The 16,433-nt window shown below is 45.9% G+C and overlaps 1 protein-coding gene across 2 annotated transcripts in view; it reads right to left on the bottom strand.

Annotated features, from left to right (window-relative positions):
- KDM4A (lysine demethylase 4A) overlaps positions 1 to 11,090 on the bottom strand; it is a 43,202-nt gene extending 32,112 nt beyond the window's left edge. The window contains exons 1-5 of one of the 2 annotated variants that reach the window (XM_060021052.1): positions 10,993 to 11,090; positions 7,961 to 8,137; positions 7,160 to 7,335; positions 4,201 to 4,315; positions 1,999 to 2,192 (exon numbers count right to left, since the gene is read on the bottom strand). In XM_060021052.1, the coding sequence (XP_059877035.1) occupies positions 1,999 to 2,192; positions 4,201 to 4,315; positions 7,160 to 7,335; positions 7,961 to 8,098 (623 nt within the window). In that variant the 5' untranslated portion in view covers positions 8,099 to 8,137; positions 10,993 to 11,090. Of the gene's footprint in view, positions 1 to 1,998; positions 2,193 to 4,200; positions 4,316 to 7,159; positions 7,336 to 7,960; positions 8,138 to 10,698; positions 10,728 to 10,992 lie in introns of those variants that run through there. The other variant, XM_060021042.1, reaches the window with a different exon arrangement.
- Positions 11,091 to 16,433: the final 5,343 nt, after the last annotated feature.

The raw sequence follows: 16,433 nt of genomic DNA, 5'->3' as shown, positions 1-16,433 counted from the left end.
TATCAGACTTTTCAACTTCTCAACCACGAGAACCAGATAGGGATCTGGAGAAATGAAGTATTAGACTGTTTGGGCAGAGGGCAGAGCACACGCAGAAGTGTGAGCGATTTTATCTTTTATATTCATTCATTTAACAAGACATTTATTGAATATTTATCATGAACCAGGATTTAGGGTACACACTCAATGTTGCTCTCCTTTATAATGTTGTTCATGCAATAAAAGTTAAAAAAAAAAAAAAAAAGGAGGAGGATGGCATTAAAGTGCTCCTGGCAGAGCCTGAAAGGCCTAACTGGGATGAGATAGAGGGAGGAAGATGGGAAACGAGGTGACAACGGATCAGTTACCAGAGACCTGGCCCCTATGTGCTGAGCCCATTTCCCTTTGTCTCCACAACCGTGTACCGATTATCCAGTAAGCACTCACTCCTCCACCCCCGTGCGTATCTAGACACCATAGGAATTGCCCTTCATTAAAAATTGAACAGAAAAAATAAAAAACACATAGAGGACTATTTAAAACTTTTGCACAACTGTTAAGCTTTATATTCGGGAACTCACGGTAAGTCTGATTTACACTTACAATGCATTCTAAAGATGATTCCACAACAAAACCTTCCCATCCCAAATAGCTCTGTCATGCAACAAAACAGATGAGGAGCTAAGGAAAATGTTTGTCACCTAAAGGACTCTGTGATCCATCAGGCAACATTGCACAGAAGTCTCTAAAGGAACCACTTCAGATGACCTAAAGAGTGTATATAGCAACTAGAAAATCTCTTGACCTGAGAACAAAAAGTCCAATTTCAGGGAACTTCAGAGTAAACATGGTGAAGACACAAAAGCTAGAGTCTAGAAGTCTAGCCACCTAAGGAAGGAACTGGGACAGTAGTTAGGGGGTAATCACAGGCTCAAAAGGGTTTTCCCCCTTCCAATACTGGAAACTGCAAAGCATCTGCCAGAAGAAAAGAAAAGTCCTGGGAAAGGATGTGACTGAAGGTACCGGAAAGGAATGGAGACAGATACAGTCTGCACGACTCCCCATGGCCTGGCCACGGTGTCCCCTCCGGCCTCCTCACTCCTCCGTCCTCACACACAGCACGCAAACCACAAGGGACTTCCTTCCTCTAGTTACTCAAGACACCGTGCTCGCTCTCAAGTGTCTTTGCACGTGTTGTTACAACCACCCAGACACCCTCCCCTCAGTCCGCCTTCCGAACCCACCACCACCACACCCAGCCACGGCCTCACCTGCGAGCTCTCGGCTCAGCTGTCACCTCTTCCAGGGGAGCCTTCTCTAGTCCCCATGCTCACACACCTTCCTGTGTGAACCTATTACAACCACTGTTCCCCATCAGAGCTTTTCTCCCACTTTCTCTCTCCTGACCAGTCCCCTAGCGGTGTGAGGGTGGGCACCCCATCTGCCTTTTGCTTTGCCGAAGGCAGCATCTTCGCTAACATGCTGAGATAGACGGGTGGGCGCAGGAAGAAACGAGAGAGCTTTCTCTGATTTCTCCCCAGCCAGACGGCAGCCTCGGTGGGGAACGGGGAGCGGACGCTGAGTGGTCCTGCGTCCCCTCGTGAGTAAAGCACACACTGCTGCTCACCAAATATTTTTTCCATGAGGAAAAGAAAGCTTTCTATCATCTGAAGAAGTGACTCCAGTCTTGGAAGTCTGCCTCTAAGAAATGCCTCAGGCCTGTTCAGAAAAAGGAACCAGACAGTGGGAGAGCGCCCATGGCTCTCGGTCACTCAGGCACCTTTCTGTTTTCATACTGTGGTACTAAGTGCCCGGCCCGCTAACGCTTGCTACTCCCAAGGGCAGGGAGAGCACCAGAGCTCAAACAGCACCTTACTGCTTGAAAGTCGGAACAAAATGTAACACACCAGTCCCACCCTAAGCCTGCCGAACCATAATCTGCATTTTGCCCGATTCCAAGGTGTTCCCTGGGTACATGAAAGCTGAGAAGCCCCAGTGCCAAGTGCAGGCCGACTTTACCAGGATTTGGGTTCTCCGAAGTGCAGGTAATTGATGCTGTACAGGTCCATGTCTTCGGTGTGCCAGGCAAAGGATGTCTTCCACATGCCGAAGTACAGGTATGGGGTGTTCACCCCCTCAATGGTGATCCCGCTCTCCTTTTCCACCAAGTCCAGGATTGTTTTCAGGCGGCCAATATTCCACTCATCAACATGCTGCAGAGGAAGTTACACTGAATATAAACTGAGGCTCTGAACCCACCAATCACAGAGCAGGTCACAGGTGAGCTGTCACTCCTAACAAAGATTAGGAATAATGTTGAAACTACATGGCCCTGAAGACCACAGCACTCCTCACTCGCTGTTCAGAGCTGCCACTGGAACTGACGCCATTATACCTCTGAAGGGCAAACACCAGTTGGTGAACAACACTGAACACTAGTACATGAAAGATGAAAAAGGAGGGACAGTCACCTGTTCTAAACCCAAGAGGAAGAGTTTGCACAGAAGCTAAAGAAACTTAGGTCAGGACTTCCCTGGTGGTGCAGTGGTTAAGAATCCGCCTGCCAATGCAGGGGACAAGGGTTCGGGCCGTGGTCCAGGAAGATCCCACATGCCGCAGAGCAACTAAGCCCGTGCACCACAACTACTGAGCCTGCACTCTAGAGCCCGCAGCCACAACTACTGAGCCCACATGCCACAACTACTGAAGCCCGCACACCTAGAGACCATGCTCCGCAACAAGAGGAGCCACCGCAATGAGAAGCCCATGCACCGCAACGAAGAGTAGCACCCGCTCGCCGCAACTAGAGAGCCCGCGTACAGCAACGAAGACCCAACGCAGCCAAAAATAAATTAATTTTAAAAAAAAGAAAAAGAAAGAAACTTAAGTCGAAAGAGCAAAGTACTGTCAAACCATAAAAAATACAAAGCATGGGAATCAACTGTACTCATTTGTGACTTATCCAGCCCTTATTTCCACTGGGCAGTGTCTTCAGTAAAAAGTCTACAATGTGGGGGCTTCCCTGGTGGCACAGTGGTTGAGAGTCCGCCTGCCGATGCAGGGGACACGGGTTCGTGCCCCGGTCCGGGAAGATCCCACATGCCGTGGAGCGGCTGGGCCCGTGGGCCATGGCCGCTGAGCCTGTGCGTCCGGAGCCTGTGCTCCGCAACGGGAGAGGCCACAGCAGTGAGAGGCCCACGTACCGCAAAAAAAAAAAAAAAAAAAAAAAAAAGTCTACAATGTTATCCTGAGTTGTAAAGGTCATCGAGGAGCCCACTTCCTATAAGTACGTTCTGGATTTATGCCTACAAGCTTCACTTCCCACCACTCAAAAAAGCTGTCATCAACAAAACTGGAATCCACTTTTTAAACATCTTCCTTCAAATAATTTACAAAAACAATAAATTAATCGGAGTGATAATCCCTAAAACACCCTACAGTTTTTTGTTTTTGTTTTTTTTTTTTTTTGCGGTACGCGGGCCTCTCACTGTTGCGGCCTCTCCCGTTGTGGAGCACAGACTCCGGACGCGCAGGCTCAGCGGCCATGGCTCACGTGCCCAGCCGCTCCGCGGCATGTGGGATCTTCCCGGACCGGGGCACGAACCCGTGTCCCCTGCATCGGCAGGCGGACTCTCAACCACTGCGCCACCAGGGAAACCCCCTACAGACTTTTTAATCATCCAAAAAACAGTCCCAAATATTTCTTCCTTGTACCGTATCTAAGGCTGTTCTCTATGCCAAAAAGCACTAAATCCTAAGCCAATGCAATTTGTTAAAACAGCTTTTGCTACAGAATCTTGTTTGAGGATTCTGCAAATCTAAATATGTCCCTCTTCTTCAATATACACCCCTTCCATTATGTTGGTCAGTGATCTGTTTTCTTCAGAAACTACATTGCCCTCCCCCAACATTTCATTTACTGTGATCCCACCCTTTCTAGAACTCATCGGAGCTACCACCCACGGACTCTTCTAACAGCCCTTGCTAAAAACACCATATCATCCAATTCACATGTAGAGTGGGAGAAATAAAATTCAGTCACATGCAAAACTACCCACAATTAAGTGAGCACAGCCCATCACCTGGTGGTGGGCCGTTCCTTTGTCCAGACACCCGTTCAGCAAAACAGCTTTTTGGTGCCCACTACATGCTGGGCAGATGAAAATGGGATTAAATTACAAAATCGCAGAAATGCTGCATAGAGATCCCAGGAAGTCTCACCTTTTCATAGAGAGTGCCATTCACATCTGCACCATAGATTGGGGGATTGAATGTGAGATTTTTCCAGTATTTCCGTTCAAGCTCTTCAAATTCACTATAGCGTGGGGTACAGTACCTTTAAAAAGTTAAAAAAAAAAGTGTTAGCCACTTATAAGGGACTAAATACATGAGGCATTATGAACGGCACGAGACACAATCCCTGTTCCAGGGATAGCAAGACATTTCAAATGAACAAGACATAACCTTGGCCTTCAAGGTTCCAATACAGTACCCAGTAACTCCCTCAACGTTCTGGGCCCAAAAAAGGTAACATACACAAAGATGTAAGCCCATCTTCCTTAAGAATGATATCCTCCACTCTTTCAAGAGACTCTACTATAACTACACACTGCACCCGTCAGGAGTAGCCTGGCCACACAGGGAGAAAATAGGCTTCCAAACCTGTGAGAACCAAGACTGCAAATCCCTATGTATCCACAGACAACCAAAACCCAGCACATGGAGAGCTGAGGCCCTGGAAAAGAGTTTACTTCCCTGCACTCTAAGGAAGCGTCTCCAAGAGGGCTAACTTCAGTTGTCACTGCTACATTCCCAGCATCCTATGCAGTGTGGCTAACATTCAACAAATAATCATGCCTGAAAACCAAATATTTTAATAAAAATATAAAATAGTCCTAAAAACATAAAAATAGGTTTCTGCACATCAAATGTTCCATTTAGCAAAATACATGTGTATACATATGCTCACACACTCAAATACACACACACCACCATCTATCTATCTATCTATCTACATCTCCCCACATAATACCATTAAAAATGTCTGTACTCTTTTTTTTTGTTTGTTTGTTTTTGCGATATGCGGGCCTCTCACTGTTGTGGCCTCTCCCGTTGCGGAGCACAGGCTCCAGACGTGCAGGCTCAGCGGCCATGGCTCACGGGCCCAGCCGCTCCGCGGCATGTGGGATCTTCCCGGACCGGGGCACGAACCCGTGTCCCCTGCATCGGCAGGCAGACTCTCAACCACTGCGCCACCAGGGAAGCCCAATATCTGTACTCTTTAGCTCAATAATCACATACTGAAAACTTACTCCCAAAACAATCTTTTAAAAATTCAAACCACTTAAAAATTACTACACAATTTAAAAAGAGTAACGTGTAAACCTAATAGGTATTTGAAAATGCACACTATAACTCAAATGGCCAAAAAAGATGATAAGGAGTGGAAGACCAAAATGAAACTGTGTGGAGATGAGATGAGTGGGAAAAAAAAAATCTTACTTTAAATACTGCCTTACATTTTGATGTTAAACTAATGAATCATGAAGTTTAGAATTCTCAAGTTCTAAACCCTTTAAATACAAATAACTCTACTTCCAACTGATCTGCTTTAAAAGTTTAGGTTTTTACCCTACTGGGTTTTCTTAAAGCTGGCTGACCACACAGACAGAAATCAAAGGTAAGAATTGATTGTATTTCGGATGAAGGGAAAAGACACAGGACCGGCTGATTTAAAAAGAGGTGTCCTGAAAGAAGGTAAGGCCTACCATATGTTGATGAGACAGGAAGAACAGCACAGGGGCCTGAGTGAGGCCAACCCGACGTGAAACAAAGCAAGTGTGCTTGGCACGGCGCAGAGCTAGGAAGCAGACATGAAGACGGCACAGCCTCTCATCTGCGGAGCATGGCACACTTCTTCAACAGGCTTTTACACAGATTCCCTCATTAGACAGCAGGTTGGCCAGCAATAGAGATGCTTTAAGAGTTAGGCTGCCAATAAAATTGGAAGCCCACACTTAGAACTGTGCTATGTCAAAGGAAAAGAAGGCAGAGCACAGACGGAGAAAGAGCGCGACCTGATGTGAGATGATAAAGCACTCCAAGTGTGAAGCCTGGCAAGCTGAGGCTCTACTGCGAGCCTCCACGGCAGAGCCGCAAAAACGTCTGGCTGGGGGCTTCCCTGGTGGTGCAGTGGTTGAGAGTCCACCTGCCGATGCAGGGGACATGGGTTCGTGCCCCGGTCCGGGAAGATCCCACATGCCGCAGAGCGGCTGGGCCCGTGAGCCATGGCCGCTGAGCCTGCGCGTCCGGAGCCTGTGCTCCGCAACGGGAGAGGCCTCAACAGTGAGAGGTCCGTGTACCGCAAAAAAAAAAAAAAAAAAAAAAAAGTCTGGCTGAAACCAAGATATGTGTGGACCAAAAAGGCTCAGGAGAAGAGGCAAGGGGGAGGGAGGAATCCCTTGTGGAGCCACAAAATGAAGAAGTAACAAGGGAAAGGAGAAGATCCAAGCAAGAGGATTAAGGACTAGTCAGAGCCCAATGAGGGGAACACACAACTTATTCTCTGTAAATCTGAGGTAATGAGAGCAAAATATTAAAAACAGCAGAGAAAAACAACTGAAGACAGCAGACCTAAACAAAGATGTTTCCAACAGAGACAAGAATGTACAGATGATGATGGAGTGATAGAAAACAGCAACCAGCCTGGTAGTTCACTCACATTTGGATAATGTCACAAAGGAAATGAGATAGCATCTGTAGGGGTAGTGAGGAGTTTGCCATGATTAAAGACAGGAGGACCCAGACGGAAGAGATTAACTTAAACTACGAAGGCCACTTTTTGATAAGTGGGTAGTATCAATACATCCGGCCAACGCTCCTCTTGAACCAACTCCAAGTTTCCCCTTTGCAACCTTGCAAATTATTAGAGTCAGAAAATGATCCTACTTTTGAAGGAAAAACAATGGGATTACTTTATGTAAAAATATGTACAAGTTTAGACTGTGACTGTGTACCGAGATGAGGAACGCTTCCATGTAAAGAGCGGACAGAGAGACAGATACTAGAGGTGAGGAAACTATTTTTCAGCGGGATGGCAGCAGTCCTGGAGACTGCTTTGCACGTGAGATATCAGGTCCCAGATGCTAGGACAGGTGGGAAGGAATGTGTTTTCACTCACTTATCGCTATTGGCTATCTTGCGGAACTCTCGAACAGTCATGGCTTTCTTCTGTATGTTGTACTGAGTAAAAAGGCCAGACTGCCCAGTCACTAGCTGCTGGATGGGGGCAGGAATGACCAGGTCATCAATATCATCATAGGACGCTCGTGGCTTCCACTCCTTTGGAGGAACAACCTGTAGGGAACACAAGAAACAAAGAGATCAGAAACCTGACAAGCTGGTCAGAGTCCAAGAAGTGTGCAGGCCAACAGCCGATTCTACTAAAAAGTCACATGGGTTTAACCATGCTCACCCAAACACGGCAAGTCACACTGTCATGCTAGCCCTGATCCAGTTCTGCTACCAACTAGCTGCCTCGTTGCAATGATCTAAGGTACGGAATTCTCAGCCTCAGAATCTTATCTGGGCACCAAGACAAGAGGTTGAAGAGTTGATTCTCTCTCAATCTAACAGAAAGTTCACATGGGAAGCCAAATTACTATCAGAGTGCTGGATGAGACCGAAACCGAGAACGAGAGAAGTTGGATTGATGAAAACACCCTTCTCCACCAAGAGATGGAAGCACCACAGCAGCTGGCCCTGGGACACTGCTCTCTTCCTCCCTTTTAAACATTCTAAGCAGCTCTTCTCCAACCTAAAAAGAGATGCTTCAGATGTTAACGAAAGGAATTAACTTGTAAATAGGACAGCAAATATTCAACTACCACCAAGCCTGCCTTTCAGTAAAACTCGGTTCTTCCAGCCTTCATTTAGGAAAAATCTTACTGCCACCCTGAGTCCCAAAGGCCCCGTCCCCCACCTTAGCCAGCCCAGCCCGATGAGCTCCTTGGGATTCAATGTAGGCAATATAACGACTGAAGTTCCGGAACTCCTCCATAGTCGGGTAAAAGGTCATTATCCGAGCACTGGGATTCAAGGTTTCAGATTCAGAAGCCATTTTCCCTCCTTTTTGAGGTCACTTTGGTCAGGCAGGAATCTGAAGAAATACATTAAGAACATAAAATTATATAAAATGTGGGCTTCCCTGGCGGCGCAGTGGTTAAGAATCCGCCTGCCGATGCACGGGACACGGGTTCGAGTCCTGGTCTGGGAAGATCCCACATGCCGCAGAGCAACTAAGCCTGTGCGCCACAACTACTGAGCCTGCGCTCCAGAGCCCGCAAGCCACAGCTACGGAAGCCCACGCACCTAGAGCCCATGCTCCGCAACAAAAGAAGCCACTGCAATGACAAGCCTGCACACTGCAATGAAGAGTAGCCCCCGCTCACCGCCACTACAGAAAGCCCATGCGCAGCAACAAAGACCCAACGCAACCAAAAATAAATATTTTTTAAAATGTTAAAAAAATTATATAAAACGGGGCTTCCCTGGTGGCGCAGTGGTTGAGAGTCCACCTGCCGATGCAGGGGACACGGGTTCGTGCCCCGGTCCGGGAGGATCCCACATGCCGCAGAGCGGCTGGGCCCGTGAGCCATGGCCGCTGAGCCTGCGCGTCTGGAGCCTGTGCTCCGCAGCGGGTGAGGCCACAGCAGTGAGAGGCCGGCGTACCACAAAAAAAAAAAAAAAAAAAAAAATTATATAAAATGTAATTAAGATTGAATGCTGGAAATGTCAGTGCTGAAAGAAATTCTGAAGCAGCTGTAAGACCTCACACCTGGAATCTGCCTCTAGGCAGGTCATTTAAATGAGTAAGACACACTGGGACAGAAAAGGTTCTGTCTAAAGGATTCTAATGTATAAAATTGCCTGTATTTAAACCTGACTTACATGGAGACATTGTTTCAGCTAAAAAAGGGAAACTGCAATTATTTGGTTGTTGGTCCCATCTAACAAAGCAGCTGCCCCGCCCATATTTTCCCCTTCTCTTTTCAGCTGCTCCCTTAGTCACACCTTGCTGTTTCTAAGTATTAAATTCAATATACTACAACCAGATTTTTTTTAAATAAAAATCAATCTACGGGCTCCCTTCTACGGCAAAGCTTTAAAACAGGATTCTAGATTCCTAAGAAAAGTTAGTTGGCTACCAGATTACAAAGTTTAAGGGTTAAAGAGTACCCTGATATTAGTAGCCTGAGCTATGATTTTTAAAACTCTAAAGTGAAATTATTCTCATATCTAAACCAAAATGCAGTTTCGGCACTGCTATACGAAGTCAAGCTAGAGACTAGTTCAATTGCGCTGTACCCAGAACTCAAAGGACAAAATTTAAACAGGCAATAAACTGGCAATAAAGGGCAAACTTCATAACTGACTGGAGGTGAAATAAATACTACTTTGTTTTTAGATGAGGCCTTCAGTTAAGTGGGTGCATCCCCGTTGCCTGGTAACACAATAGACTATTTTGACTGAATAAGAACCAAGCACACCAGCTAAAAGAAGCCAGTTTAGAAGCAAAAACCGTATGTCCTTTTCTTTACTCAATTCCCCCAAATCTGGGTCCCAAAGCCATGGCAGTTCAGCTCCAAGAGTCCCCTTGAGAGCTGGAGCGATCAGAAGGGAGGAAACTGTGTCCAACCTACCAACAATCTAGTAAAAGGTTGGGAAGACAGCATGGAGTAGAACTGTCTCAGGTAGGAGAGAAGACAAGTCCCAGTACCTGCATCTCTCCGGGTTCCATTTCACCAAAAATAAAGTGCGTTCCTGGCCTGGTGCTTTCCTGCACCTCGTCAAACTTTGCATGGCAGATATACTGTAAGCCCTGTTTTACATACCAGGAAATTTACCCACAGTCCTGTAATGTTCTCCTAGTGCTCCTGCCATTACACTGTGCTGCCTACAGCATACTCTCCACTTAGTCTAAGCCCTTTACAAGGGCAGATCCAAGTGTAGAGGAACCTAAAGTTTTATGCAATCTTGAAGACCCTCTCTTTAAAAAAAGAATACAAAATATCTTACTCTTGCAAATTTCATAAAGACACATAATCATGTGAACACAGTGTTAGGGCCCATCGTAGGGCCTCCCAAACCCCTAATGGGGCTTCATCTGCCTCTGGCCTTATTCATCTTTGTAAGCCTAGAACCTAGAACAATGCACGGCACAGAGTAGGCACTCAGTAACTGTTGAGTAACCGATTTCTTTCCTCTTACCTCAACTGCTCATTCCTTTTCTTCTACCCTAGGATTCCCTTCCCTCAATCTATTTCCTGGGGAAAGTTCCCATTCCCTGACACCTTCCTCTCCCAACCCAGCAACAAAGCCTACTGGTTTAAGAGAGCACTGCCCCGGAGTTAAAACAACTCTGAATACAGATCCAGTCTCTGCCATTTATTAGCTGTGTGACCTTGGCTGTGTAAGCTGCCCGAGTCTCAGTTTCTCCTCCTGTAAAATGGGGATCCCAACCTCCTTGCCCGGCAGGGTTGCTGTGATTAACTCAGATGATGCAAGCGAAACGCTAAGCACTAGGCCGGGTACTTATCAACTCAATAAAGGGAGCTGTTGCTAACAACCACCTCAAACTCCCGCCCCCTCCCCTCGCAGATGCTCCCGCGGGTATCGCTCCCAAAGTAGCCCCCCGCTCCCAAGGTCCCCGAAGCTCACCGCGTAGACGCCTGGCCCCTCCCGGCCCCGCCGCCTAGGCGAGTGAGTCCGGGCCGCAGGAAGAAGAAAATAAGGCCCAGTAGACCCGCCCACCCTTCCCGACGTCCATTGGCTATAAGAGATTGGAAAGGGCCAATCTCAGGACCCATTTCAGAAGCGCCTGCTCCCATTGACCGAGAACCATGCCTATCACTGACCGTTGAAGACCGCCCTCCGCCCCTCCCCCACCAGAGCTCACGGTCACGGCTACAGAAGCAACAAACCTAAAGGATTCAAAAACCCTCTGGTTCTTACTTAAAGCCCACTGCCCCGGCAGGGCTAAGGCCCGACTTCTGCTGTCGCCACTAGCCGATCCCTCTGCTTTCCCAGCCGGCGAAGGACGAAGCTCCGCCTCCTCTAAAGTAGGCCTCTGCGCAGTCGCACAGCGCTCCACAGAGTCAACCAATCCAGGGGCTGCCAGAAGCCTTCAAACAGCCAATGAACGCGCTCTGCAGCCGCCCCAAAGTACTGGCACATCAATCGGCTCAGCCTATGAGCGCCGGCTAGGGCTGTTGCCGGGAGGAAACGCTGTACCACTCGCGACCGCGGCCACTGAGCATCTCTGCTGAATCGCAGAACTGGCCAATCGCAGGCGGGCTTCTGGCCGCCCGTAGCTAATCTGGATTAAAAGAGTTGAGTGCCTAGAAATGGGCTAGTTGGCCAGGGTAAAGGCACTGATGGGGTTGTTGTAGGATGTTTCTAACGAAAGGGTGGGGACAGTCTTCTGCGGGGTGAGTAGAACCCTTACCTAAGGTAAAAGTGCGCTGGGGACCCTTAGGGGTGGCTTCCGAGGTCAAGGAGTTCCTGATAAGGTGACCTACCTGTCCCAGATTGCCCAGTACTGTCTCGGTTTTTAAAACGAAAAAAGTCCCGTGTCTTGGGAACCCCCTCACTTGCCGGCAAACCGGGACATTTCTTGAAAGGAGCAGTTCCTAAGGGGAAAGGAGCTCTGTGGGTCATTAGGATAAGTCCTGAGCAGGGATGTCCTTAGGGTCATTAAAAAGCAGTTCCTCCGTGAGTAAGGATTTGGGGGTCATTAGGAGCAGCTCTTGAGGTGGAGGGGAGAAGATCCTGGAAGTCATTAAACACACTTCTGGCGGGTGAGGGGGTCCCTGGAAGTCATTAGGAACTGTTCCTGAGAGGTAGTGAGTCGCCCTAAGGAGCACCCAGATTGTCAAGGGTGATGGGGAAGGAAGCAGACAGGACACTCCGATAGGTCAAAGAGAAAAGTAGAATACCCTCAACCTGAGTCATGAAAGATGTACAAAGTTACTCCCAGATGAGTAGTGCTGTGGTGCACTGTAAAGAGCTATGGAGGGACTTCCCTGGTGGTTCAGTGGCTAAGAGTCTGCGTTCCCAGTGCAGGGGGCCCCGGTTCCATCCCTGGTCAGGGAACTAGATCCCACATGCCTCAGAGTTCTCATGCCGCAACTAAAGGTCCCACGTGCCGCAACTAAGACCCGCCGCAGACAAATAATAAATATTTTTTTTAAAAAAAGGAGCTGTGGAGTCAGATCTTGTTCAAAACTAGTCACTCCTCTAAGTTTGGGTTTTCCCACGAGTAAAACGGAAAAGATAATACCTGCCTTGCAGGATTGTTGTAAAGATGAGAGTTAATATATGTTGGTAAAAAGGATGGTATTACATAGAATGGAATGGACATAAAACAACTATGATTTATAACCAGGGGCTGGGCACATGCTGCCCCCACCGCCCCCCAAAGAAAGCATGGTTCTGTTTCAAAAAAGACAAGAGAATGACTGTTGGGTAGGCAACCAATAGTCTTTCACAACAATTATACAGGTTTTCTCTCTTGACCTAGTAAGGTAATAAATTAGATAACAGATTATATTGCTTAGCTCAGAAAATTGCTAAGAGAATGGCTGAAGAATCCAACCTGGAGTATACATAACAAGGAAAATCACCCCAAATCACCCACCACTCTCCTCAATGCTGCCCGCAAACATGAGGTGCTGTAGCTTGCCTCACTGACTGTCCTGGGCATGGATACAGTGGCTAGCACTGCTGTCACTACCAACTACTCCAGGAATTTAATCTTGTTACATTTCCCACTGCTGCCAAAAAGGATTTTCCAGGATCGCTCTGACTTTGTATCACTAGCTTCCACTTGGTGTGTCCACATGATAGGTGGAACCTAGATCCAGTTCTCTTGACATCCTCCCACATTACTGACCAGTTTATCTTCGTCACCCTTTTAAGCTCATCTTTCCTTTCCCACCCCTTAAATGTTCACATTTGAAGCAAAACTAATCTATGGTGAAAGAAGTCCGAGTTGGGTTTACCTTGGGGTGGGAACAGGGAATGATAGGGGGTAATAGAAGGAACGTGTCTGGGGTGTTAGTAATGTTCTGTTTCTTGATCTGGACGGTGGTTATTACACTGGTGTGTTCACATTGCTTTGAGCTGTACACTTATAAGTTGTGCATAACATTCCATGAATATAATACCTTAATTTTTAAAATTAAATTACAAAATTAATTTTAAAAAGCAAATTATTTTTTAAAAGAAAACAAAAATATTGATGTCTTCACGGCTCTCTGTCCTGGTTTCTAGTGTTTAGGTGTTTCTGGTTTCACAACTCTAGCAGTATGACCTAGGGCAAGTTACTTAACTTCTCTAATCCTCAGTTATAGCTAAACTTGGAATAGCACTTCCCTTTCTTGGTTGTGAAAACTGAATGAGATAATGCAGACAGAGCACTTAGAAGTCAAATTGGCAGGTAGTAAGTGCTCAGTAAATGTTAGCTGTGAAGGTGGATTATGATGATGGTGTAAAGATACAAAGCACTTAGCATAAAGCCTGAAACCAGAGCTCAATACACTTTCACTCTCAGGGTTCACTCATACGTGCACACTGATGATCCAGTAAAGTCTTCTCCCCTGAGTTCAGATCCATACATCGTCCTATCTCTGGACACCACCACCCCCACCGCCTGGGTGTCCTACAGGTACCTAAAACCCACATGCCTAATAAATAACTAATCTATTTACTCCACAAATGAGCTCCACCTCCTAGGTCTCCTATCTCGGTGGGGCAGCCATCCACTGGATCACCTAAACCAAAAAAAAAAAAAAAAAAAAAAAAAGCAAGCCAGAAACCAGTATGCAACTAGGGATTCCTTGATACGGTCCATCACTTCACCCATACAAAGTTCCACAAAACAAGTGCTTTACAAATGCCTGGATTTGTTTACATGCCCATCTTCCTCCATGAGACAAAAATCTCTCAAGAGGATCACTTCGGTCTTATTGGTGGTAACATTTAGGAATGTGTTCCATTGCCAGATATAGAAAACCCCAGCAACAGTGGCTTAAACAAATACAAAGTTATTTTTCTCAAATGTAATGAGTCAGAAGGGGGCATTTATTGGCATTGGCTCAGTGCTCCACAAAGTCACCAAAGATACAGGCTCTTTCCATCTTTCTCCAACATACTTCATTCACAACCTGGCTTTCACCCTCATGTGTGCACCTCATGATCATAAGGTGAGTGCTGAAGCCCCAGACATCCTGCCCACATTCATGGGGATATGGAGGAAAGGGACAGTATCAGCAGTACCTGTTACTCCTATCAGACCCAGCAAAAAGTCTCCCAGAATCTGTCCACCTACCAGTAATGAGTGGAACAGAAGTATCCCTGCTTTCATGGTGTTTACAATCTAATGATGGAGACAGACATGAAATAAGTGTTCACACAAATAAATAAAATCACAAAAGTTGTGCTTGCTACAAAGGAAAAAAAGAGGGGAGAACAACTTTTAAAGTGACTTGCTAGCAACGGTGGTAGGATTTGGACATTAAACTGTCATTGTGGCATAAAGTTCATGGCACGCTTCTAGCTCAAGGGTTCTTTCCCGGAGCTTCACTTCGTCTGGCACCCAGCACAGTGCCTAGCACATAGTAATCATTACATCGGTAATAATAGTGGCAATAACATTAGCTTAAAAAGTTAACTACATTTATTGAGCACCTACTATGTTCCAAACATTATGCTAAATGCTTTATATACACAAAAATTGTTTACATTGTCATTAATATTTTTCTTTTTATAAAAACTTTTTATAGGGGTATAATTTATATAACATAAAATCTGTCTACTTCAAGGGTATAATTTAAGGATTTTTAATAAATTTACCAAGTCATGCAGCCATCAACCAATCCAGTTTTAGAACATTTCCATCACCTCAGTGAAACCTATCACCTCAATAAGGTCCCTCGTGTCCAGCTACAGTCACTCTCTATCCCCCTTCCCAGCCCCAGGCAACTATTCATCTACATCGTGTCCATATAGATCGGCCTTTTCCAGACATTTCATATAAATAGAACCATACAGTAGATGGTCTTTTGTGTCTGGCTTTTTTCACTTAGCATAATGTTTTTGAGATTCATCCATGCGATAGCATGTATCAGTATGTCATTCCTTTTTAATACTGCATAGTATCCTTCTGTAGTACTGATTGACATTCGGGTTGTTTCCCACCTTTTGGCAACTATGAATAGGGATTCTGTCAACATTTATGTGTGAATTTTCATGTGAATATATCGTTTCATTTCTCTTGGATAGACAATTAGGAGTGGAATTTCTGTGTCTTACGGTAAATTCCTGGTTATCTTTTTAAGAAACTGCCACACTGTTTTCCAAAGTGGCCATACCATTTCACATTCCCATCATCCCCTTCTCCACATCCTTGCCAACACTTGTTACTGTCTTTCTGATTATAGCCATTCTAGTGGGTGTGAAGTGGTATCTCATTGGGATTTTAATTTGCATTTCCCTGATGACAAACAATGTTGAGTGTCTTTTTATATGCTTATTAGCCATTCACATATCTTCTTTGGTGAAATGTCTATTCAAATATTTTGTCCAGTTTTTAACTGGGTTGTTTGTCTTAATATTGAGTTGTAAGAATTCTTTATATATTCTAGATACAAGTCCTTTAACAGATATAGGCTTTGTAAGTGTTTCCTTTCATTCTGTGGCTTGTCTTTTCATTTTAATAGTGTCTTTGGAAGCACAAGAGTTTTTCATTTTGATGAAGTCTAATTTATCAATTTTTTCCTTTTATGAAGCGTGCTTTTGGTGCATTGACATTAACATATAGTTCTGTCCTGCCTCCAAAATTTATCCAGAGCCCAGCACTTCCCTCCGCCTCCATTGTCACCACCTGATCCAAGCCACCATCAGCTATAGCCTGACCAGGATAATTCCTGCTTCTGCTGGGCCCCCTGCAGTCTGCTCAACACTCAGCAGGCACAGCGATTCTTTAATACTAGATGCCCGATCATGTTACTCCTCCTCTTAAAACCATCAAATGACTTCGAATCTCATTCTGGAGAGAAGCCAAGTCCTCATAATGGCCTACATTCTTCCCCCACCCCCATCCTTGTATAACTCCGCCCCCAGCTCTCTGCTCCAGTTTCCTGCTCCCCTAAGTCTGAAGGGCTTGTTCCCTCACCGGCTCCAGGGCCTCGCTGATATGTCACCTCCTCAGTGAAGCTTTCCGGGACCACCACTGCATGCTTCATTTATTTGCTCTATTTATTTTTCTATGATTTAATTCTCCCCATTAGAATATCTGCCTCCATGGGGGCAGGGATCTGTGTTTTGTCCACCAAGATCCTCAGCACCTTATAGCTGAGGAAACTGGGAGGCAGGGAGGTTAAGAAACCTGAAAC

This window comes from Delphinus delphis, chromosome 1, assembly GCF_949987515.2.
Source record: "Delphinus delphis chromosome 1, mDelDel1.2, whole genome shotgun sequence".
Taxonomy (NCBI): Eukaryota; Metazoa; Chordata; class Mammalia; order Artiodactyla; family Delphinidae; genus Delphinus; species Delphinus delphis.
Note: the sequence above shows the minus strand (reverse complement) of the source record. Positions and strands in the feature narration are given on the sequence as shown.